This window comes from Oratosquilla oratoria, chromosome 13, assembly GCF_046742065.1.
Source record: "Oratosquilla oratoria isolate Oo_2021 chromosome 13, ASM4674206v1, whole genome shotgun sequence".
In the NCBI taxonomy this organism is placed as follows: domain Eukaryota; kingdom Metazoa; phylum Arthropoda; class Malacostraca; order Stomatopoda; family Squillidae; genus Oratosquilla; species Oratosquilla oratoria.
The window spans coordinates 38,178,123-38,203,501 of NC_134789.1; the positions used below are offsets into that span (position 1 = coordinate 38,178,123).

The window sequence follows — 25,379 nt, forward strand, 5'->3', positions numbered from 1 at the left end:
TAGCTTCCCGTTAACCTTCTTTCCTTTTCCAAGGTCTCGTTTCGGCCATTGTATCATGCTCCTCCTTTTTTCAGCATTTCTCTACGTACATTTTTTCTTCTTCAAAGAAATATGGGGAAAAAAAAAAACATCCCCTTATTAATCTTTTAAAATGTTCTCTGCCTTCTACATTTCCCTTCTATTTTCCTTTCTCCTGAACAAGTTCTTGTATTCCTTTCACTCTTAAATTCTGAATTTCACCTGTTCAATACATTATCAAAACAATCCATCCTAGCTCTTTTTACTAACTCTTGAAAGACCACCCTTACAATTCTACTTCCATCTGCCTTACATCAGAACATTTTAATTTCAATTTTTCTCAGTAGCTCAACCAGTCTTGCGTTCATCTTTCTTTACTCTGACAACTTTCTTCCTCCCTTTGTATCACTTGTTCTCATCACTACTCACACCAAAATCTCCATACCATTCTTTTTTCTATACCTTCTCTTCTCTCTACCATTTCTTTCATGTAATTTAAATTCACTATACCCCTGAGTACTTCCCATGGCTTTCTTAACTCTTTGACTGCATTCTAACTTGCATTCCTTCATCCTTACTGCTACCACACAATTTTAATCAACTATGGTAAACTCCCACTGCAACAGAAATTTTACAAGCTATCTTGATCCTGTCTTGACTATGCCTTCTGCTCTGTCTTATGACTTTAATTCTAGTTGCCACCCAGTAATTTCATCTGGCTGAAGGAAACTCCTTCCCTATATATTCTTTGAAAAAGCATATTAGCAAAAGTATTAAGGAATAAACTCAGAATGAGACACCTGTGTTTCCTACTACCACTCATGTCAACCTGTCACAGGGTCTATCTATATTATATATTGGAATGGTTTGGACACATGGAAAGAATGAGAGAAGAAAGATTAGTAAAAGAAGTGTGGAAGGCAGAGGTGGATGGAGTGAACATGAAGGGGGAACCAAAGATGAGATGGATGGATGAGGTAATAGGGGTGTTAGGAAAGAGGGGAATGTCTGTTGAGGAAGGCAGAAGACAGAAGTGGAGAATGGTTGTGTATGGATGATGATGTCATGCATGAAAGTAAGTGGGTGAGAATGAAGTATGTTTCAATGATATTTTTGACACAGCCCAAAGGGATTTCTCTCAGTCTTCTCTTTATTCTGCATGAAGGGATGGAGAGGGGGGTCACCAATTAAATGAAGTGGCCTTGCTGTGGATGTGCTGTGTCTTGCTATGTTGTTTCTGACCCAGGGCAGAGGGCGAGATGCAGGGATGACCCGTCATTCAGGAGGAGCCAAGAGAAGAGGGAGGGATAGGGTGAATGAGAGTGGAGTGTGTGGGGATGGAATGGGTGGTAATGGATTTTATGCCTTTGTTTTTTGGCTACCTCCCTTGTAAGGGGGATAAAGTTGTTGGTATACATATACATATATATATATATACATATATATATATAATGACATGAAAGGCAAGAAAGTAAAAAGGATTGTAAAAAAGTGAGAAACTGATGGGAAACCTATCAAAGGGTGTGAAAAAATATGGAGGGTATAACTTATTATGGGGGGAAAAAGCCTTTGGTGTATGTATAACTTGAGACTGCTAAAAGACAAGGGTAAATAAACAGCCATACTGAAACTGGTGGGGCTGAATGGAATGGGGGACTGGGGAACACTTTTGGTGAAGGAAACAGAACTTCCATGGCATGGCCAGACAGTCGGAGCTGGTTTATTTGCACTGCTTCATAACATGAAATTCCAAATCCTTTACTTTACTTTGGTAAAGGTTTGTAAATGGAGAAGGGTTGTGTATGGATGATGCTGTGAGGCATGAGGGGGAGTTGGGGGAGATGGGGGTTAGGAAGTATGTATGTGCGAGAAAAAAATTGACACAGCCTGGAGGGATTTCTCCCCATCTTTTCCTTTTCTGCATGAGGGGACGGAGAAGGGGGTCGCCGAATTTATGAAGCAGCCTTGCTGTGGATGTGCTGTGTCTTGCGACACTGCTTCTGACCCAGGGCAGTGTCGACCCGTCATCCAGAAGGTGCCAAGATAAGAGGGAGGGAGGATGGTGGAGGGGAGTGGAATATATAGGAAATGGAATGGATGGGAGTGGTTTCTACGCCTTTTTCTTTTAGGCTACCTCCCTTGTAAGGGGGAAAAAGCCTTTGGTATATGTATGTATGTCCAAATCCTTATTACATTCTAATTCTAGTGTCCTTCACACACCCCTCTCTCCCATACTAGAGTCCAGTCCAATATGAAATTACATTTGATTTCTGCCGTGCAGCTCAGTACAGTAGGTAATCCAGCAGACTCCTGCCGCACATAGGCATGATCAACAGACAAATTCCTCACCTCCTTCATAAAACGTATTTCTCCACTTTGTTCATAAGATAGTAAAATTTTGCTTCAACCATTACAAAGAGCATTCTACAACTATAATATTTTTTTCAAAAACTCAACAGGGTAGGAATGTAATTATGTGGAGTACAAGTGAAAAGAAATTGTTTTATACAAATCTTTACTTATAATTGGTGTTTACAGCAATTATGATATACATATACCAAGGGGTTTTTCCACCTTACAAGGGAGGTAGCCAACGTCAAAGGAATAAATCCACTCCCACACATTTCATCCCCACATACTCCACTCCCATTCACCACCCCTCCCCCCTCTTTTCTTGGCTCCTCCTGGATGACAGGTCATCCCTACATCTCATCCACTGCCCTGGGTCAGAAGCAATGCATCATAGTACAGCACATCCACAGCAAGGCCGCTTAATTTATTTGGCAACACCCCCTCTCTGTCCCCTCATGCAGAAAAAGAACAGACTGGGAGAAATCCTTTCCAGCTGCATCAAAATATCATTCATATATACTCCCTAATCCCCCATCCACTCCCTTCCATGTATTACAGCATCATCCATACACAACCATTTTCCACTCCTATCTTCTGTCTTCTCCCCTCCTTCCTCAACAGACATTCCCCTCTTTCCCAATGCCCCTTTTACCCCATCCATCCATCTCATCCTTGGTTGACCCTCATATTCACTCCACCTCTGCCTGTGTGTGTATTTACCTAGTTGTATTATACGGGAAGGGAGCTATGCTTGTGGTGACCCATTCTTGTATCTCTCAGCATCAAGTTTTTTCTTAAAATCTTGAATAGTGTTTGCACACACTGTTTCTTTGTCTAATTTATTCCAGGTATCTTATCACCGGGTGGGAAGCTATTTTTTCAGATCTCTTCTGTAATTATTTTTTTGAGTTTCTTTTCATCCTCTTGTTTTTCTATTGTCCCATTTCAATAAATCATTCTTATCCAAGATTTCAATTCTTTTCATAATTCTATAGATAGTAGGTCTCCTCTTTCCCTTCTTTGTTCCAGAGTTGGTAATTCTAATTTGGACAGTCTTTGTTCATATGTCATTTTGGAAACAGTTGGAGCCAGTTTTGTTGTTGCTCTTTGTATTCTAATTTTTTCATATTCTTTTTGGTACTGGGTGGCCATAATGTTGCTGCATACTCGAGCTTTGGTCACATTAGTGTAGTTATTATTATTATTTTTTTTTTCTATACCCGTCATCCAGAAGGTGCTCAGATGAGAGGGAGGGTGGGAGGGGTGTGGTGTGTATTTAGGGATGAAATGGGTGGGAGTGTTTTTATGCCTTTCCCTTTTTGGCTACCTCCCTTGAAAGGGGGAAAAAGCCTTGGTATATGTATGTATGTATGTTTATCATTTCCTCATCCAAACAGAGAAATGCCACTTTTATTGACCTCATTAAATTGTAGGTTTCTCCGACTATTTTATTAATATGTTTGTCCGGTGTCATGTCTTTGCTGATCATCACTCCAAGGTCTTTTTCCAAGTTAACTTTTTTTACCTCTTCTTTACCAATTTTATAATCTCTCAATATTCTGTTTTTACTTTTTCCAAATTCCATTATACTACATTTCTTTATATTGAATTTCAATTTCCACTTTTGAGTCCATTTCCAGATCTTGTCCAAGTCCTGTTGTAACAAGTTACAATCCTCCTCCATTCTTACTTTAATATTTTTGGCATCGTCTGCAAAGAAATTCATATAACACTCTACTCCTTCATCCATGTCATTTATGTATATGGCAAACATGATCTGGGCCAGCACTGATCCCTGTGGGACACCACTTGTCATTTCTTCCCAATTTGAGAAATTATCTCTAATTACTACTCTCATTTCCTCCCAGTCAGGAAGTCTTTCATCCACTTCTATAATTTTCCTCTGATGCTACCTATTGACAACAATCGCCTTTTTCTCTTCTTTGTTCCAGTGTTGATAGATGTAATTTCTCCAATCTTTGTTCGTATGTCAAATTTGATAGTGTAGGTGCCATTCTTGTCACTGCTCTTTGAATTCTATTTTTTTTTTTTCTTCCCAGGTTGAGTGTATGTGTATGTATGTATAAGGTCACAGCATTACTCATAGACTGGTCATACACAAAATCTGAGCTCTCATCTAGGATGGTAATGGCAGTCAATCATATGTTTAACATATTCGTATGCTCCAAGACCATGGTGAATCACACACCCACAGGACCCTAAGAACATTGTTCCTTTCCTGTATACTACAATTAGATAAACTCTTCACCATGTTTAATGACACTGCTCTGAAATACCTCCCCTGTATAATTTCTTCCTCCTCTCTCTAGAATCCCTTGATTCTACTATCATACTTGTTGGCTTCTGTTTCAGTCTATCACCTTTTACTCTTTTTTTTTTTTTTTCCCCATCTTGTACATTTTTGCCACAACCTAGTTTAACAGTCATCTTTCACTCTTTTCACACCCTACCATGCTCTCATTTCTATAAAATTGAACATTGTTCAACAGCTCTCATGACCTTTAACTATCGTTTCCTCACATCTAAAAAGAATGAAATAAAATAAATAAATAAAATAAACAAATAAATAAATAATAATCTTGCCACTACCAACTGCCCCTGCTGACTAGCAATGCCCATTTTCCTATCATCAACTTGATACTTCCTATTCTCAATTAGTTTTACTCCACTAGCCACCTTGTACTATATTCCTTTTTATTTTGTTGTCTCCCACCATCACCTAATCTTTGTTCCACCTCCATATGCAGTTTTGTTTCAACCTTGACAGAATTTCTTCCATTTTTATTTTTCATTTTTTTTTTTTATTCTTCAACTCCCACAAGTACTATTTCTTCCCAATACTCTTCTTACAAACACAAACATAGCAAAAGCCTTCTCTCTCTTATCTGAGGGAGGCAAAGTCAAAGCACACCACTTCATAAACGAAGCCCACTTAACACCCCTTTTGTTTACTTTAACAGCTTGTGATATCCCCATTAACCCACCACCACCACCACCACCACCCCCTTCACCTTTAAATGACCCGCTTAATTTCACTATGAGAACATAAATTTTCTTTCCCGTAACAGACACAAAATATTGTAATCTTGTTTCATAGTTACAGCCTAATTTATTTAATTCTCCTTTTTATGGATTTTTTTTTCTATTTAGCACCATTCCCATCCACATCTATCAATTCTCATATTTACATACATTCCAAAATGTTTAAATATGTAAACTACAACTTGCGAACAACACACATAACCTACGCTATTTATCTAAAACTTATTTTCTTGGTCGACTCCTAGCTGCTTTACATTTTTTTTTTCTTTATGTGTAAAATGTGCTTACTCACCCTATTCAGTTCATATAATCAAATGCACACAATTACCACCTTGCCTACAATAACTTTATTGACATTATGTACTCATTTTACATTTAGGCAATTAACTTTATATTTTTTCAATTCTTCACACATTTAAGTATTTCTATAAACCATTCCTAATTTTCCAGTTAAATGTAATTTTCATAAACATGTACATATGTACATATACAAAACCCAACAACAACACATTCATTATGCTACCATTACAAAGTTTACATTGTATTCACAATTCAAATCTTATCCAATTTAAATAACATTTATACAATAAACATGTACATTTACATGTACATGTACACACACACAGGTACATGCATGTGCATACCTGCATAAATACAACTTATGAATTTCCTCTCCCACAAGGCAAGAGTTGCTAGCCCATCCTCACTGTCAGCAAGTTTCTTAACCCCAAAACAAAGTTAAGAAAAATATTAGATACAAATGAATAATCAAAGACCTTTTCCCTAAGGAAATATGAGGAGGAAATTTTGTACATTTTCTAATCCCTCATTACATATCTACGGTGTAATCTGCAAATGCCTATGTGTTGGTCCCCATACAGATGTACTAACTACATATGTATCAAATATTTTTGGGACTAAAGGGGCACCAAGGCAGGCCATAATAGTGCAGCATTCTTTTAAGTTCTGAGACGACTCTTCATTTATAGAGGAATGCTGAGCCAGTTCTTGACTTTTCCTATCCCTTGGTTATGCTGTCCTTCTTAAATCTCTCCTTTACAACCCTTCGGACCTCCTCCTCTATTCACATACTCCTCTGGGAGGGGGAATGAATACCACTCCCTTATTTCCAAGTGTATCATAAAAGGAGACAAAATGGAGCAGAGAAAGGAGATGAGGGATCCCCTACATGTATTCATTTTTTCCTGCAGAGTTACGGCAAGCTTTGACTTCATTCCCTTTACAAGGGAGAAAGGCCCATTGTACAAAATGACCATACACCAGAAAATGCAGAGCTGCCAGTGAGGTCATCACTCCTTGGTACTCAGACTGTTAGAGCAGATTAAAGTCACTACTAGGAATCATGGGGATGCTGGACTCAAACTCCTGACTAGGAGGATTCCAGTGGTTTATGCACACATCTGTATGTTATTCCACTAACTAACTCTCTCCTCATACCTTGGGGCATGAATATGCATATACATATGCAGTCAAGAAAGAAAACTGTCCAACATTTTTCTATTACGAAAAAGTATAATAAAGCAATCTACTCAGAATATGCATTTTTTTTTTCTTTCCTATGAATGACTCAAGATTCTGCCTAGGGTTAGTTTTGATTCATGATTTGCTTTTGGCATATGGGGTTACCATTCTCTAGGCATTTATACAAATACTAATGTAGTTATGAACCAAACAACATTTATCTTTCATCTGAAATTCAAATATGTATACCTAATACAGAATGTAATTAAAGAAGGTAAACCAAAGATAATCAATTCATACCATATATCAGAATCTGCTACAAAACGACATTATAGATTTCAACCATGGCTAACAACTGGAGAGGAGAGACAGGGGGCATGAGCGAGTGAGAGTGGGGGGGAGAAAGAGAAAGGGGGGGGGGAGAAAGAGGGAGGGAGGGAGGGAGGGAGGGAAGGAGGGAGAGAGAGAGACGAATTGCGAGTGATGGAGAGGGAGGATTTAAATACAAGAGTAGGAAATTAGCCAATGGATGCAGGGATGCAATAATAGGGAAGTAAATGTCTAGATGGAACAAGACATAGGTATTTGGGGATAAATGCAAAGAGAAGACTGTGTGAAGGACATGAAGGGGTGATTGTGCCCATGATATTACATGAAACAGACTTGTATTGGGACAGAAATGAATAGGTTATATATTTTTGATACAAAATGTTTGACAAATATGATTGGTGTTACTAGAATGGATACAGTGAAAAATGTGGAGGTTAGAGAAAGACAGGGGGTGGAAAGAAAGCAGTCAGGTAGGGTAGATCCAAAGAATGCTGATGTGGTGGTGGTGGTGGTGGTGGTGGTGGTGGAGGAGGAGGAGGAGGAGGAGCTGAGAAGAGAATGCATAAGACAGGAGTGAATGGAGGGATTTCATGAATGGCTGATTGCATAATGCAGCCCATAGGTGTTCTAATCTGTCCATGTTTTTTCTTTTCTTTTTTATGAAATGGGGGGGGGACCACCCCCCATGTACTGAAGCAATGGGGATAAACCAGCTCAAACTGTAATGCCCTACTGTGGAGGATCTGTACTTTTCTGCACCATCTTCCACCCAATAAGTGTGGCAGAGGACAGGGATAAATCTTCATGTATGAAGTGCCAAGATGAGAAATGAGTCGAGTGCTTTTAAACATGTGAAGTGGATGTGTGCTTTGAATTGGAGGCCCCACTTATATTGGCAAACATAACCTTTAACATATTATACACTTTGTTATGAATAACAGTGCAACATTTTTTTTATAGTTGTCAGCCTTAGATTAGGTTTCATGATTCAATAACCTGATTATTTCACAGTAGATTCTGTTATGAGAAATCAGTAACTTTTGGTTTACTTCCTTTAATTATATAGCATACAGAGTAATTTATTTGAAATTTATTTAAAAGACAATTGTATGTTGGATGTTCCACTACATTACTTTTCACATAAATATTAGTGAGGTAACTTCATAAGACAACAGCAGCCTACAAGGCAAGACCAACTGTAAACAAAAGAGAAACCTGTCACCATCCAGTAGTGAATTTCTCTTTCTTACTTTGTTCCAGTGAGGATTATTACCCATGTTTGCATGATGATAGGCTGGCAACCCTCACCCGATGATGGGGATCTTATCAATTAAAATATACACATAGTAAAACCTTAGTATCAGGCATTCAGCTAAAAACCATCCTATCTAACAACCCCATTAGCCACCTACTCACCCTTCTGAATTATTTTATACTGATATGCCAAGCACCACCAAATTCTTGTATAACTTTATGTGTAACGTACTACCATAATAGATAACAAAGTTTGCTCTGTGTTTTTGTAGGAGAAACATCTCATTCTCACATAGTCATTCAGCGTCATGGTTCTAGCTCTATCTTTATAGAAACTATAACTGAGGACTATGATGGGATATAACTAATGTCTAACAGATTCCCCACATTTCATATATAAATGAAACAGTGATACTAAAACCCTCTGCATAGGTTTAAGGATGAATTTAGGAGCATTATTATGTATCATGGGAGAAAAAGGTATAAAGATCATATGGAGATGGTAGAAGCCACCTTTGCCATTTGTACTCTGATGTTAAGAGTAAGTGGAAGTCACTGCTGTCACTGGAAATTATGCGACTTTCCTACTAATCTGGAGGGACCAAAGATCAATGTACCATGTAGCACTGAGATTGAGTAGAACTAGTCCTGAGTAATGCAGTGAGAGGAGAATGAGGTTGTGGGATGGAGTAAGAGGGGGGAGGAGGAGTAGGAAGAGGAGAGGTTAGAGGAGGGAGGAGAGGTTAGAGGAGGGAGGAGAGGTTAGAGGAGGGAGGAGAGGTTAGAGGAGGGGGGAGAGGAAGAGGAGGGGCAAGAGGAGGGAGAGAATGCTGAAGTCAAAGACTTAATGATCCACTCTCAATTTCTCAAACTTGCCCATAGGGTTTATTCTTTTGCTCAATCACTATAGCAACACAGCTCACCTCCATATTAAGTCAAGCATCTACTAAATACCTCACTTCTAAATTCTGATGTATCTTTTTTCTAATTAACCCCTCACTGTCCCTAACCACAACATAGGTTTTACTATGCATATGTACACAAATATACTGTCATATACTCCTCCCATGTGCATGTACACATGTATGTGCACCCTCTCTCTCACAAATACACAAATACAATCTATAAATATAAGAACAATGAATACATATTTGCATACATATGCATGCTTTAATATATAATTGTCTGATTCTGTGTCATAAACATTACATCAATGAGAAAAATAAGCAATTCTTTGGATTTCTGTGTATTTCTTTGTACTTTTCAGTATTTGCTTCTTTGTTTTCATCCATAAGATTTTTCTACAAATTACCTATCTGCATAAACCATACACTACAAAACGAGACCTATTTGCAGTACCTATATAGGGCACTATATCTACAAATACGTACACAATCATTTAAAAAATATATATTAAGGTTTCCTTTAATCTTTACATTACATTCAACTACAAACATACTTAAAAAATTACAAGGCACTTGCAGCATTCACTCGATGTCGTTCTTAATTTTTTAGTGCTGAGTCGAGCCTAGACATGACCCAGCCATTCCCAGGCTCCACTTTCCATACCCAAGGCATAACTGTTAGTGTTTTACCTCCACATACCCTTCAACAAGTCTACAGCACCTTGCTATCCACACATTCTTAGGAGCCCGCTAGCACTCAGCAAAAATACTTGAGGTGTTGCACTAAGGTAAAACACGGCTCATTTCATATGGCTTACCAATTCCATGCAAGGTATGGAAGAATCTAGCCCTAAGATTTGTTAGTATCCAACAAAACATCACCATCCCTCCAGCCCAAAACCAGTCATTCAAGTGAACTGTCATAAAAATCATCATTATTACCACAATAGTCAACAACATTACATAGGGTTATAAATCATCATCATCATGTTCCTCTTTACCATACTCCTCAAAATATCATCATTATCAATCATCATCATTAACATGTCCATGCACAGGTGTAACAAGAATACAAAAGGAACAAAGAAGTAAAGAATGAGAACAGGGTGAGAGCAATTCACACTGGAGGGAGAAAAGAGGATAAACCATTGCAACAGGCACCTACCTTGCAGATGAGATTCCGAGCTGAGGGCATTGAGGAGATGACTAGTGTTATCGGGGTCTGTGGGGGTGTGGCCGGGAGTGCCACCTGAACTATCACCCCCATTGCCAGTGCCATCTAGTCCAGTGGCCATATCTTCCAATGCCCCACCCTCACTGTCAGTGGTTGGGGCATCCACTGGTTCCATCTGCAACAAATTCAAAGCAATGAATACAATGAACAGACACACGTGCATGCACACACACACACAGACACAAAAAAGTAAAATAGGCACACAAAGAAAACAAGTAATCATACAGAATATAGGGGGTCATGAAATAAAGTCAAGGTAAACCAGCTTGAGTTATTGGGCTTTGCTGTGGAGGTGCTCTATCTTGCCTCTGACCAGAGTACTAGTAAAGAGATACGGATGAACCAATATGAAAAAAGTTTAGAATGGGTATGGTATAGTTGTACAACAGGTACAGCCATTTCCCTTATAAGGGATATTCTTTTTTTTTGTATATGTGTATATACAAGGGGACCCCCCCCCCCCCAAAAAAAAAAAAAAAAAAAAAAAAAAAAATCTGTCATATCATTGTATTCAGATATTTTTACATGTCTACACTTTTATTGCATTCAAAGTATTCTCCATGCGAAGCACTGCACTGGTTCATATGCTGTTTTCCATTGTACAAAACAGTTCTTGAACTCTTGCAAACAATGCCTCAGCCATTTTCATAACCTCTTCCTTATCTGTAAAATGTTTTCCTTCGAGGATTTTCTTCATTCAAGGGAATAATATATATATATATATATATGTATATATATACATACACACACACACACACATATATATATATATTATATACATACACACTATGACAACTTGCACAAAAAAAAAACATAAGAAAATTAGAAAGAATTCAAAGAGCAACGACAAAAATGGCACCTACACTATCAAATTTGACATATGAACAAAGATTGGAGATATTACATCTATCAATACTGGAACAGAGAAGAGAAAGAGGTGCCTTGCTGACCATTTACAAAATTATGAAGGGGATGGAAATTCTTGATAGAGACGACTTATTTAAATGGGACAGAAGAGAAGACACGAAAAGAAGCTAAAGAAGGACCGTTACATAAGAGATTTGAAAAAGAATAGCTTCCCACATAGAGTGATTGATGTCTGGAACAAACTAAACAGAGAAACATTGAGTGCCAAAACTATACAAAATTTTAAGAAACTGGATGCGGAGAGATAGGAAAACAGGTCACTACAAGCATAGCTCTCACCCCGTAAAATACAACTAGGTAAATACACACACACACACACAATCATTGGATTCATGGCGAAGATTGGAACTCCAGGGAAAAAAAAAACATGGATTTCAATGACGAGGGAGTACCTGTGTTGTATTAGTAAGGATGGGGAGAGCTTGTGTAGTGGGAAGATAAAGAAAAATGAGAAGGGGAGGGGTTATTAAGGAAAATGGAAGAAAATGAGGAAGGGGACGAACGGGCCCTGAACGTCAGAAGGGGTGTAAACAAAAGGTGCACAGATCACACAGATGAGGTCGAATAGGTGAGCAGAGGTATCAGAAGTAGAAATATAGATAATAGCAGCTCAATGGAAAGGGGAGATAATTACTTCTATGGATTTAATGAGGGAGGAGATGAGAACCTCCCTCAACTAGTAAGTTTAGATGAGAAACTAACAAAAATGAATGAAGTATGGGAGGTTAGGTTTAGCCAATAAGCACTAGTTACTCAAAGAGTTAATAAACTGGAAGAACTAAAGGAGGAGAATCAAAACCTAACTAAAGAAATAGAAGAATTAAAAAGACAGTTAAGAGAAGTAAAGGATGAGAATGAGGAATTAAAGAAGAATAACAAAGAGAATAAAAAGTCCATAGCAAAAGAGGTAAGTGGGTGGAGAAAAGTCCAAAATTGAATTTAGAGATATAGTGAAACAACAGATGAAAGGACAAACTAAGGACACAGTTATTAAAGTGATGTGAGAGAGGGAAAATATAGTAAGAGACTTAGCAGATAAAAAGACATGTATAATTATATTAGGGATGGAAGAAATATATAGATTGGGGAAATACAATATAGGCAAGACCAGACCAATTAAGGTTAAATTCAGGTCACAAATGACAGCAGAGAATATCTTATCAAAAACAGGGAAACTAGCAAAAAAATAATGAGTATAAATGGGTATGGATAAAAAGAGAGACGAATAAAGAGGAAAGAGAGGAAGAGAAAACAAAAAGAATAGAAGCTAAGGGAAAAAAAACGAGAAAAGAACAGAGTCAAAGAGAAATTCTGTTGGATAGTGGATATGAAAGTGAGGAATGGTTCATGGGAGAGAAAAACAGAAGGAAAACAGAAAATCAAAAGTGTCCTTCGCAAATATAGATGGATTAATAATAGGCTTGAATGAACTGAATGATTACCTGAAGGAAAAAGTACCAGACATAATGGGAGTTGTAGAGACAAAAGTGAAAGGTCCATTACCACCTAACAGTGTAGGACATGGTGTATATAATTATTGGGTTGGAAACAGAGAAAATAAAACAAGGGGGAGTAGTTATGTTCCTAAGATGGATATAAATGTGAGGAATATTACATACAGAAAGAATAGAGATGATTATGATGGAAATTGAGGACAGGGCCAAGAAGAGCAGGAATTTTGTGGTAAATTATGTGCCTCCTCAAATGGCTTCATGGGAAGAGAGAAATCACAAGAATGTTAGAAGACACAAGGATAACACTAAAGAAGATAATGGAAGGTGGAGGAATAGTTATAATGGGTGACTTTAATTGTAAAGAAATCTGCTGGGAAGAGATGACTGTGAAGGGTGGAGACGACCTATGGGGAAATGCACTACTTGATATGATTATAGAACATACAATGACACAATGGATACAAGAGAATACTAGGTATAGAAATGAGGAAGAACCATCGAGACTGAACCTAATAATCACATCAGAACTTGAAATGGTGGACAAGATTGAATTTAAGACACCAATAAGTAAAAGTGACCACATATTAGTTGAACAGGAACTAAATGAGGAAAAATACACGGAAAAAAATGAACAATATAGAAAGGGAAGATTAATGTATGGAAAACCAAATTTTGATAAAACAAGATTATTTTTTCAAAAAGACTGGGAAAGGATACACAAGGAAACAACAGTAGAAGAGAAATTAAATATTTTGACAAAAATTTATAAAGGAGTGGAAAAGTATGTTCCAAGACAAAAACAAGAAAAAGGATATGTAAAGTGTTGGTACAACAAAAGATGTAGGGAGTTAAAAGACAAAAGGGATAAAGCTTGGATAAAATGGAAGACAAAAGACCTGAAAAATGGAAAATATATACTTGTTAAAGAAATGAATATGTACAAGTGTGCAGAGAAGAAAAGAGAAAATATGAAAAGGATGTCATATAAGAATGTAATGATCAACCAAAACTATCTTATAGATTTGTAAACAACAAACTGAAAAATAAGCAAGAACTAGTGAAACTACGACAAGGAGTTGAATACACAGAGGAAATAGAAATGGCAGAAATTATGAACAAGCATTTTAAATCAGTGTTTATGAGAGAGAACATACAACTTAAAGATGTTGAGTGGTAGGAGATAGTAACCCCTATGGAAGAGATAGAAGTAACAAGAAAAGAAATAATGAATCACTTGAGTAATCTTGATGTCAGAAAATTGAATGGACCAGATGAAATGGCAAATTGGATTTTGAGAGAATGCAGGAACGAACTAACAAAATACATAGTCTAATAAACAGTTCACTGAAAGAAGGAAAAGTTCCAGAAGACTGGAAAAGAGCAAATATAGTACAAATATATAAAGGGGAAAACAAAGAAGACCCTACTAACTACAGATCTGTCTCTCTTACAAGTACAGTAGCTAAAATGTGTAAAAAAAAAAAAAAAAAAAAAAAAAAAAAGGATCAAAATTAGGTGGGTAAGGCATTTGGAAAAAAACAAGGTACTAAATCTGAGACAATTTGGATTTAGACAAGGAAGATCACATGTCACAAACATGAGTTTCTATTCAAGGCATAAAGATGTAAAACAAGGAGATGGATGGGCTGATAGTGCATTTCTAGACCTGAAAAAAGCTTTTGATAAGGTGTCACATAAGAAATTGCTAAAGAAATTAGAAAATGCAGGAGGAATACAGGGCAAACTACTGGAGTGGATGAAAGACTTCTTGCATGAAAGGAAAATGAGAGTGGTGATAAGAGAAACATGCCAGTTGGGATGATGTGATCAGTGTAGTTCCACAAGGAACAGTACTGGCCTCAATAATGTTTGCTATATATATTAATCAAGATAAATGTGGGTAAAAGTAAGGTGATGAGATGTACAAGGGGTGAAAGTGGCAGTAGACTGGAAGTGAGCATTAACCCCTTCCATACGGTGCCGCACACGTAGGCGTCATGAGGAGCAAGTGGATTCGCGACGCTGCCATATCGGCGTCTTGATTATATTTATTGTAGTCGCCCCTGTGTTTTTACATTCTCCCAAATGCGCCCTTAATCCCATTCTCTGTGGTTTTCAAAATTCGCGGGTGAAAGAGAGAACGATCGATATAAGCGGCGACTATATTTTATGATGCGAATATTATTTCGTTACGTCGTACGGCTGGCATTGGCTGCTGCCCGCGAGATTTAAGTCCCGTATTGAAGTGGTTAAGGGACAGCGACTGGAGGAAGTGGATAGTTTTAGATACTTGGGTGCAAATGTGGCAGGGAAAGGTGGAGTGAAAGTGGAGGTAGAATGTAGATTGAGAGAAGTGAGTAAATGCCTTGGTGGATTAAAGAGTGTGATGAGGAATAGACATTTGGGAATGGATGCTAAGAGGAGACTGTATGAAGGAGTGATTGTGCCAACAGCACTGTATGGGGCAGAAACATGGAACATAAGAGAAGAAGAGAGAAGGAGTTTGAATGTGTTTGAGATGAGGTGTCTGAGAAGTATGATGGGGGTTACTAGGCTAGATAGAGTGAGAAATGAGGAGGTGAGGAGGAGAGCGGGGGTGGAAAGGGAGCTGGGAGATAGGGTTGATGAAAGAATATTAGGATGGTTTGGACACATGGAAAGAATGAGTGAAGAAAGACTAGTAAAAGAGGTGTGGAAGGCAGATGTGGAGGGAGTGAACATGAGGGGGCATCCTAGGATGAGGTGGTTGGATGGGGTGAAGGGGGCTTTGGGGAAGAGGGGAATGTCTGTTGAGGAAGGACGGGAGAGGACAGAAGACAGGGGTGAATGGAGAGTGGTTGTATATGGATGATGTTGTGATAGCATGAGGTGGAATGGGCGGGTGGATGGGGGGGTGAGGTAGTATGTGTGAGCAAAATTTGACGCAGCCCGAAGGGATTTCTCCCCGTCCTTTCATTTTATGCAATGGGGGGACGGAGAGGGGGGGTCGCCGATTTAATGAAGCGGCCTTGCTGTGGATGTGCTGTGTCTTGTGACACTGCTTCTGACCCAGGGCAGTGGACAAGGTGCAGGGATGACCCGTCATTCAGGAGGTGCTAAGATAAGAGGGAGGGTGGAGGGGAGTGGAGTGTATTCAGGGATGGAATGGGTGGGAATGATTTTATGCCTTTTTCTTTTTGGCTACCCCCTTATAAGGGGAAAAAACCCTTGGTATATGTATGTATATATATTAATGATATGGGTGAAGAAATTGAAAGTTATATGAGCTTCTTCGCAGACAATACAAAAAGGTTGAAAAAAGTGAACACCAAAGAAGATTGCGAGTCTCTGCAGAGTGATCTCTATATGGTATGGGAATGGAGTAGGAAGTGGGAGATGGAATTCAACATTAAGAAGTGTAGTACAATGTAATTTGGAAGAAGCAAAATAAGAATAGTGGGACCATATACATTAAGAGAGGAAGAAATAAAAAAAAAGTGGAAAAAGAGAAGGACCTAGGAGTCTTTATTATGAATATGTCCCCTGAGAAACATATAAACAAAATTTTTGGAAAAACTTATAATTTTATAAGATCAATCAAAGTGGTCAATATAAAATTGGAAACAAAGAAGTCAAAAAAGTCAATTCAGAAAGGGACCTGGGAGTAATCATCTCAAGCGACTTGACACCTGATAAACATGTCAATAAATTATTTGGAGAGAGTTTTAACTTACTAAGATCATTGAAAGTGGCTTTCGACTCCATAGATGAGGAGATGGTTAAAAAAAATAGCGGTTACATTGACAAGACCTAACTAGAATATGCCGCAACATTGTGGGCACCCAGCACAAAGAACAACATAAGAAAATTAGAAAGAATCCAAAGAGCAGCGACAAAAATGGCACCTACACTGTCAAATCTGACATACGAACAAAGATTGGAGAAATTACATCTGTCAACACTGGAACAGAGAAGAGAAAGAGGTGATTTATTGACCATTTACAGAATTATGAAAGGGATGGAAATTCTCGATAGAGATGACTCATTAAAGTGGGACAGAAGAAAAACAAGAGGACACAAAAAGAAACTAGAGGAGGACACTTATAGAGGAGACCTGAAGAAGAATAGCTTCCCACATAGAGTGATGGATGTCTGGAACAAACTAAATGGAGAAACAGTGAATGCCAAAACTATATACGGTTTTAAGAATAAATTGGATGTGGAGAGATATGAAAACGGGTCACTACGAGCATAGGTCTCGTCCTGTAAAATACAACTAGGTAAATACCTGGATGAAGAAATGGTGAAGAAAATACTAGTCACTTTGATAAGACCAAAATTGGAGTATGCAGCGATGACGTGGTCACAAAGTTAAAAAAAATGTATAACAAAACTTGAAAGAATACAAAGATCAATTATGAAATTGAAACCAACACTCTCAGAACTATCATATGAGGAGAGGCTGGCAAAACTTGAGCTACAGACATTGGAGCAAAGAAGAGAGAGAGAAAGGAGACTTGATAACTATTTATAGAATCATGAAAGGCATAGAGAGAGGATCTAATAAAATGGGATAGTAGAGATACAAGAGGACATGGAAAGAAAATCAAGAAAGACAATTATAGAAGAGACCTGAAAAAGAACAGCTTTCTGCATAAGATAATAGACATTTGGAACAGGTGAGATAAGAATGTGATGTGTGCAAAAACAATACACAAATTTAAACACAGTCTAGATAAAACGAGATATGGAGGTGGGACACCACGAGCATAGCTCCCCTTCCCGTAAAATACAACTAGGTAAATACCCACACACATGCAACCTACTGACCATCTATAGAATCATGAAGGCCACATAAATACTCAATAGAGAGGAATTGTTAAACTGAGACAACAGAAACACAAGAGGACATGGAAAGAAACTCAAAAAACATAGTTATAGAAGAGATCTGAAGAAGAACAGTTTTCCACAGTAGTGGACACTTGGAACAAACTGGACTAAAAAAAAAAAAAAAAAAAAAAAAAAAAAAAAAAAATAGTGTGTGCAAAAACTATTCATGAATTTAAGAGCAAACTAAACACTGCGAGATACAAAGGCAGGGCACCAGGAGCATAGCTCCCCTTCCCGTAAATACAACTAGGTAAATACACACACACACACACACAGCATTAGCTGCCAGATGTGCAATGTGGCCCGTATTGAAGGGGTTAATGCTCGCTTCCAGTCTACTGCCACTTTCACCCCTTGTACATCTCATCACCTTACTTTTACCCACATTTATCTTCAGCTTTCTTCTTTCACACACACCTCCCAAACTTTGTCACCAACTTCCTCAATCCCTCCTCCGATCCTGCTATAAGAGCAGTGTCGTCCGCAAACAACAGCTGGCTCACCTCCCACTTTTCTCCATTTTCTTTAACCATCTCCAATCCCTGACCCACCACGCTTGCATGTAACCTCTCGCACCACCCCATCCATGTACAAGTTGAACAGCCAGGGCGACATAACGCATCCTTGAAGAAGTCCCACCTTTACCTCAAACCACTCACTCTCTCCATTTCTTACCCTGACACATGCTCTACTACTCTCGTAAAAACTCTTAACAGCTCCTAGAAGCTTTCCTCCTATCCCGTATATCCGCAAAACCTCCCATAGTGCCTTCCTGTCTACCCTGTCGTAAGCCTTTTCCAGATCTATAAAAGCCCAAAAATCATCCTTCCCCTTTCCTATAGGTTTCTCACATATCTGTCTTACCACAAAAATCTAGGCTACACAACCTCTACCCATCCTAAATCCACACTGTTCCTCAGCAATTTTCTTTTAGGCTACCTCCCTTGTAAGGGGGAAAAAGCCTTGGTATATGTGTGTATTTACCTATCCTGTTAATCTAGTCTATTTCTTTGTCAAAATTTTGCCCTTCATCCCGAGTGTTTTAGAATTTCCTTAGCTATTTCCTTTTCCTTCTTTTCTCTCTGGTATCTATACACATCATGTTTTTCTTGGATACCATGGACCACAATGCATTTACCTTTGTCAACTGTATCTCTCACCCAATTTTCCTTTTCTTTAATTACTTTCATAACTGTTTCTTCTGTATTTTCCTACATCTGCTTTTGTACTATTTCTCTAAAAGACATTTTTTTATTTACCTGTTCTTGTTTCCATTGATTTTTTTTTCAAGGTCTGTTTCTTTGATTGACCCTTCCACTTTTCCGGTCACTACCTGTAATTGTTCTTTGACCTCCTTTTTCAGTTCTTCATTTTTATTTTTGTCCTCATTTTTCATTCTTTCGTTTTCTCTTTTGAGCATATCAATTTCGCTCTCTAGGTCACTTAATTCTCAAATCGTTTGCTCATTACTCTTACGCACAGTAATCAATTCCCTAAGTACAACTCAGTAGTCCAGTTTTAAATTTATGATGTCTCCCAATAATTCATTTACTTCACAATTTCTTAATGCATTGCTATATCTAACTTCTCTATCTATATCTAAGCCTTTACCTATTTCTCCTGGATTTCTTTGAAAACCTGAAAAACTGTTGTTCTCCCACCTTTGATTTATTCTTGGTGTACCAATTAAACATGTCCTCTTGGGTATTAATCCTCTCGGCAATTCTACCTTACTTATATCCAGGCCTCTCTTCGTTGGTTCAATATTTTTTTTGTTTTTTGTTTCTCCAACTATACTTATTTAAAGAACTGGATTTTACCTTATTGGTCACACAAGAAACATAGCCTACACATCTCACACAATAACAACTAGTCATTTCCTCCGTGTTGGTGACAAAACCACTAGATAGGCACTCAATTGCTGTACTTCCTTTCGCTTCGGTGTCTTGCTTATGTGTGTATTCACCTCGGATCTGCTGCAGTCTCTGTCGAGACAGCCAGACACCACCCTACGGCAGTGAGCTCAGAGCTCATTATTTGCCGATCTCTGGGTAGGTCTGTGTAGGTCTGTGTGTGTGTGTATGTGTGTTTACCTAGTTGTATTTTATGGGAAGAGAACTATGCTTGTAGTGACCTGCTTTTGTATCTTTCCGCATCCAGTTTGTTCTTAAAGTCGTGTATAGTTTTAGCACTCATTGTTTCCTCATTCAGGTTGTTCCAGATATCTATCACTTTGTGTGTGTGTGCGTCCTGTCTCCTATTCTCCGACAAGGAATTGGAGCAATGGATTGATCGACTTTTGAAAGCCCAATTGACTACCATCAGCACTAAAAGGGGTTCCAAGAAATTATACTTGTTTTAAACATTCATTGGGGATTCCCCTGATCACCCATCCCTCCACAAGTATCAAGGGTTTCCTGTACTCTGAAAACCAAGAGCCATATATACTCACTTTTGTTACTATTTCTTCTGCTGGGTCATCCTGTGCTGTTGTGTTCCCGCTTATTGGTTCCTTGTGGTTCCTCTCATTGGAAGAGGCCGTGTCATCTGTACGCGATACAGGTACCATTTTGTCCCCTCGTGCTTCCGTCCGCAGACGCTTATTGGGTGGTGTTGAAGAGGGAGTGTCTAATGAGTGGTCCGATGCATCACCCGCTTTATGTGCTGAGGAGCTTGTGGAGGAGGAAGAGGAGGAGGAAGAGGAGGACTGCTGCTGCTGCTGTTGTTGCTGCTGCTGCTGCTGTTGTTGTTGTGGCTGTGGCTGTGGAGGGGTGACGGTAAGAGGGAGAGGGGCAGGGAGACTGCTGGGTGGAACAGCTGAGGGAGCATTATGAGGCAAGCCAACCCCACTCACAGGTACCCCCACCAACGACAGGGGAGGAACTAGGTGTGGGGGTAAATGTGGAGGTTTATCTTGGTGTTGTGGGGCTACTTGGTGAGCAGGTGGGAGTAGTTGAGGGACAAGGGGGCGCTCTAGAATAGAGGGAGGTGCCCCTAAGCCACCTAGAGCAATGCCCCCAAGTCCACCCAATGAAGATTTGAGGGCTGACAAAGGAGAAACACTGTTGCCAGTCTGGAAAAAGAGAAATGGAATAAATAAAATATCTCCTTATTAATACAAGGTAAGTGTGTACATACAAAACAACAATGAATCCCTTCCATAAAAAAGACTAATGTGACAACAGTTCTACGTTTGTCAGTTCCACCCAATAATAGTGTTAAGGGAGCCAGGCCCACCCAATACTTTCACACAAAAATTACAATATCACAGTGCCTAGAATTTCTTATTTTGGGGGGATGGGGGGAGTATGTGGGAATGATATTTTGATGCAGCCCAAAGGGATTTCTCGCCCTTTTCTCTTTTTCTGCACGAGGGGATGGGGAGGGGGAGGGTCACCGATTAAATGAAGCGGGCTTGCTGTGGATGTACTGTGTCTTGCTACACTGCTTCTGATACAGGGTAGTGGGTGAGATACAGGGATGACCCACCATCCAGGGGGAGCCAAGATAAGAGGGAGGGAGGGGGATGTATGGGAGTGAAGGGTGTAGGGATGGAATGGGTGGGAGTGGATTTTATGCCTTCGTCTTTTGCTACCTCCCTTGTAAGGAGGAAAAAGCCATTGTTATATGTATATACAACATTCATAAATTAATTTCTTCATTTGAAACTTCTGTCACAGGACCTCTTTTCCTTGTCATCAGGCATTAATTTTTTAAATCTGTCAAATAGAAACCCCACAGCAAAATTCTCATTCAATAAATCTGATGCTATACTTAACCACTTTGGTATGATGATGCATATGTAGGCATGAGTGGGTACATGAGGATGCTGGTGTTCGGGTCTTGATTATATTTTTTGTAGTTGTACATGAGTTACCCCTGGATTCTGTGAACTGGTTTGATCATGTTTCCTGTGTTTATTATCACTTGTCCTGATATTTTTTCATCAACCCTACCTCCCAACTCCCATTCTCATCTTCACCTCCTCATTTCTCACTCTATCCAGCCTAGTAACCCCTATCATACTTCTCAGACACCTCATCTCAAACACATTCAAACTCGTCTTCTCTTCCTCTCTTATATGTTCCATGTTACTGCCCCATTCAGTGCTGTCAGCACACTCTTTCATACAATCTCCTCTTAGCATCCATTCCCAAACGTTATTTCACATTACACTGTTTAATCCACCAAGGCATTTACTTACTTCTTTCAGTCTACATTCTACCTCCACCTCCACTCTCCCTTTCCCACCTCATTTGCACCCAAGAATATAAAACTATCCACTTCCTCCAGTCTCTCTCCATTAATACTCACTTCCACTCTGCTGCCACTTTCTCTTCTTGTACATCTCATCACCTTTACCCATATTTATCTTCAACTTCCTTCTTTCGCACACCCTTCCAAACTCAGTCACTAACTTCCTCAGTCTCTCCTCTGATCCTGCTACAAGTGCAGTGTCATCAGCAAACAGCTGGCTCATCTCACACTTTTCTCCATTTTCTTTAACCATCTCCAACCCCTGACCCACTACCCTTGCATTTACCTCTTGCACCAACCCATGTATAAATTGAACAGCCAAGGTGACATAACACATCCCTGATGAAGTCCTACCTTTATCTCAAGCCACTCACTATCTCCATTTCTGATTCTAATATAAGCTCTACTACTCTCATAAAAACTCTTGACTGCTCTTAACAGCTTTCCTCCTATCCCATATATCTGCTATACCTCCCACAGTGCCTTCCTGTCTACCCTGTCATAAGCCTTTTCCAAATCCATAAAAGCCCAAAAAACATCCTTACCTTTTCCTAAAGCTTCCTCACATATCTGTCTTACCACAAAAATCTGATACACAATCCCTACCTGTCCTAAACCCACTGTTTCTCACCAGTTACTCTTGTTCCTCTCCCAATTCTCTCAATCAAGACCATCTCATGGGGGATGCACGGAAAGAATGATACAAGAAAGATTTGTAAAAGAGGTGTGGAAGGCAGAGGTGGAAGGAGTGAACATGAGGGGGTGACCAAGGATAAGAAGGATGGATGGGGTAACAGTGGCACTGGGAAAGAGGATGGACAGGAGAGGACATAAGATAGGGGTGAATGGAGAATGGCTGTGTATGGATGATACTGTGATGCATGAGGGGGAGCGGGTGGGGGATATGGGGTGAGGGAGTATGTGTGAAAAGTAAATTGCCACAGCCCAAAGGGATTTCTCCCCATCTTATCCATTTCTGCATGAGGGGATGGGGTTGCCAATTTAACAAAGCAGCCTTGATGTGGATGTGCTGTGTCTTGTGACATTGCTTTTGACCCAGGGCAGTTGGTGAGATGTAGGGATGACCAGTCATCCAGGAGGAGTCAAAATAAGAGGGAGGGAAGGGGGCAGATGAGAGTGAAGTATGTGGGGATGGAATGGGTGGGAGTGGTTTTCATGCTTTTATTTTTTGGCTATCTCCCTTGTAAGGAGGGAAAAACCCTTAAATATATAAAAAACCCTTAAATATATCTATTATTACTCACAGTAAAAGAAAACAAGTAATACAGTAATGACTTTATATTCTATATTGCGAGTAATGTGATGCAAATTACATATGGTAGCTGATGCTGTGCATAAGAATTTGAGTCATACTGAAGTGGTTAACAAGAGCCTGACAAAGGATGATATAATTACATACAAGAGATGAACAGTTGGGACATGGAATATGTGACTCTGGAGACTTATAATGTCTCTGAAATTTATGATTTTTTAGAAATTTTCTTTGAGGGGCCTCAACTCAACCCCACAAACCCCCAGCTGTTTTGGGCTGGATTCACTTACCAATCTGCTTAGCCTGCCTTATGCCTGAAGTTGCATATGTTCTTATGCCTATGTTGCCACCTCTACAACTTCACTTCTTTGGTATGATGGTTTACCAGTGACAAAATACAATATATATTGAAGACTGCAATGATTATGTTGAGGAAGAGAGTAAGAGAGAGGAGAGAAAGAAAAAAGAAAGAATGCGAAGAAGAAGAATGCGAAGAAGAAGAAGAAGGTGAAGAAGAACAATGTGAAAAAGAAGAAGAAAGGACCTAATAAATAATAAATAATTTCTCTAACCTGCTCCTTGCGGTCCTCACTGCTTTCTGCTAAGCCTCGGATCTTAAGTGCCTCTGCTGTGTGAAGAAATGCTCCTAGTTGAGCTTGTGAAACATTCACCTCGCCTGCATACATGAACTCAAGGAGGCTGCGCATGTGTAGATATGACACATCCCGCAAAATGATGATTGGATGTGTGCATGGGTTTCCCTGCAAAAGAAATTAAAAAATAAAACTATTTATAATACCTTGTGATTAAATGCAACATTGTGATACAGAAAACCTCAAGAGAGGTTGAGGCAGTAGTGCTTTATGGATTCAAATGAAGGGAGTGGTTTTAAGTTAAAAAAAAACTCAAAGCAGAAAAATAAGAAAGATACATGCTATTGAAAACAGGTCATTGTGACTGTACTGGAGTTTCGTAGAAGACAACCCTGAGCAATAAAAATGTACAACATTATTCAAGAACCATATTTAAGGTTACTCTGCATACACTTCTAAGCATGCTTAGGTTATGAGAAAGTGAAGTTACAAATGATAAGAGAGAGAAAGAGAGAGAGAGAGAGAGAGAGAGAGAGAGAGAGAGAGAGAGAGAGAGAGAGAAGAGGAAAGAGGAGAGAGAGAAGAGGAAAGAGGAGAGAGAGAAGAGGAAAGAGGAGAGAGAGAAGAGGAAAGAGGAGAGAGAGAAGAGGAAAGAGGAGAGAGAGAAGAGGAAAGAGGAGAGACAGGAGAGAGATGAGAGAGAGAAAAGACAGGAGAGAGGAGAGACTGGGGAATGAGAATGAGAGAGTGAGAGAATGAGAGAGATAGGAGTGAGAGGGAGAGGAGGGGGAGGGAGAGGAGAGAGAGATAGAGAGATAGAGAGGGGAGAGAGGAGACAGGAAAGGAGAGACAGGAGAATGAGAGAGAGAGAGAGAGAGAGAGAGAGAGAGAGAGAGAGAGGAGGAAGAGAGAAAAGAGATAGAGAGTAAGGAGAGAGTGAGGAGAGAGTGAGGAGAGAGTGGGGAGAAAGTGGGGAGAAAGTGAGGAGAGAGAGGGAGACAAAGAGCAAGGGAAAGTAGATAGAGAGGGAGGATAGAAGGTGGAGGGAGAGGGATGAAGGAAAGAAAGGAAGGAAGGAAGGGGGTGAGATATGGAGCTAGTGAGAGAGAGAGGAAGGTGAAGGGAGAGGATGGGGAGAGAGAGGGGAAGGGAGAGAGGAAGGAAGGGGGAGAAAGAGGAAGGTGGGGAGTGAGAGCGGGAGGGGGGAGAGCGAGGGAGGGGAGGAGAAAGGAGAGAGGGGGAGGGAAGGAGAGAGGGAGAGGGAGAGGGAAGGAAGGAGGGAGGGAGAGGGAAGGAAGGAGGGAGGGAGAGGGAAGGAGGGAGGGAGAGGGAAGGAGGGAGGGAGAGGGAAGGAGGGAGGGAGAGGGA

The 25,379-nt window shown here is 39.6% G+C and overlaps 1 protein-coding gene across 2 annotated transcripts in view; it reads right to left on the reverse strand.

The window, feature by feature from the left end:
• The window catches only part of LOC143032389 (uncharacterized), a 295,845-nt gene that overhangs the window by 231,171 nt on the left and 39,295 nt on the right, over positions 1-25,379 (reverse strand). For both annotated transcript variants that reach the window (XM_076197086.1, XM_076197087.1), the window contains exons 3-5: positions 23,991-24,179; positions 20,341-20,961; positions 10,566-10,753 (exon numbers count right to left, since the gene is read on the reverse strand). In XM_076197086.1, the coding sequence (XP_076053201.1) occupies positions 10,566-10,753; positions 20,341-20,961; positions 23,991-24,179 (998 nt within the window). The remainder of the gene's footprint in view (positions 1-10,565; positions 10,754-20,340; positions 20,962-23,990; positions 24,180-25,379) is intronic.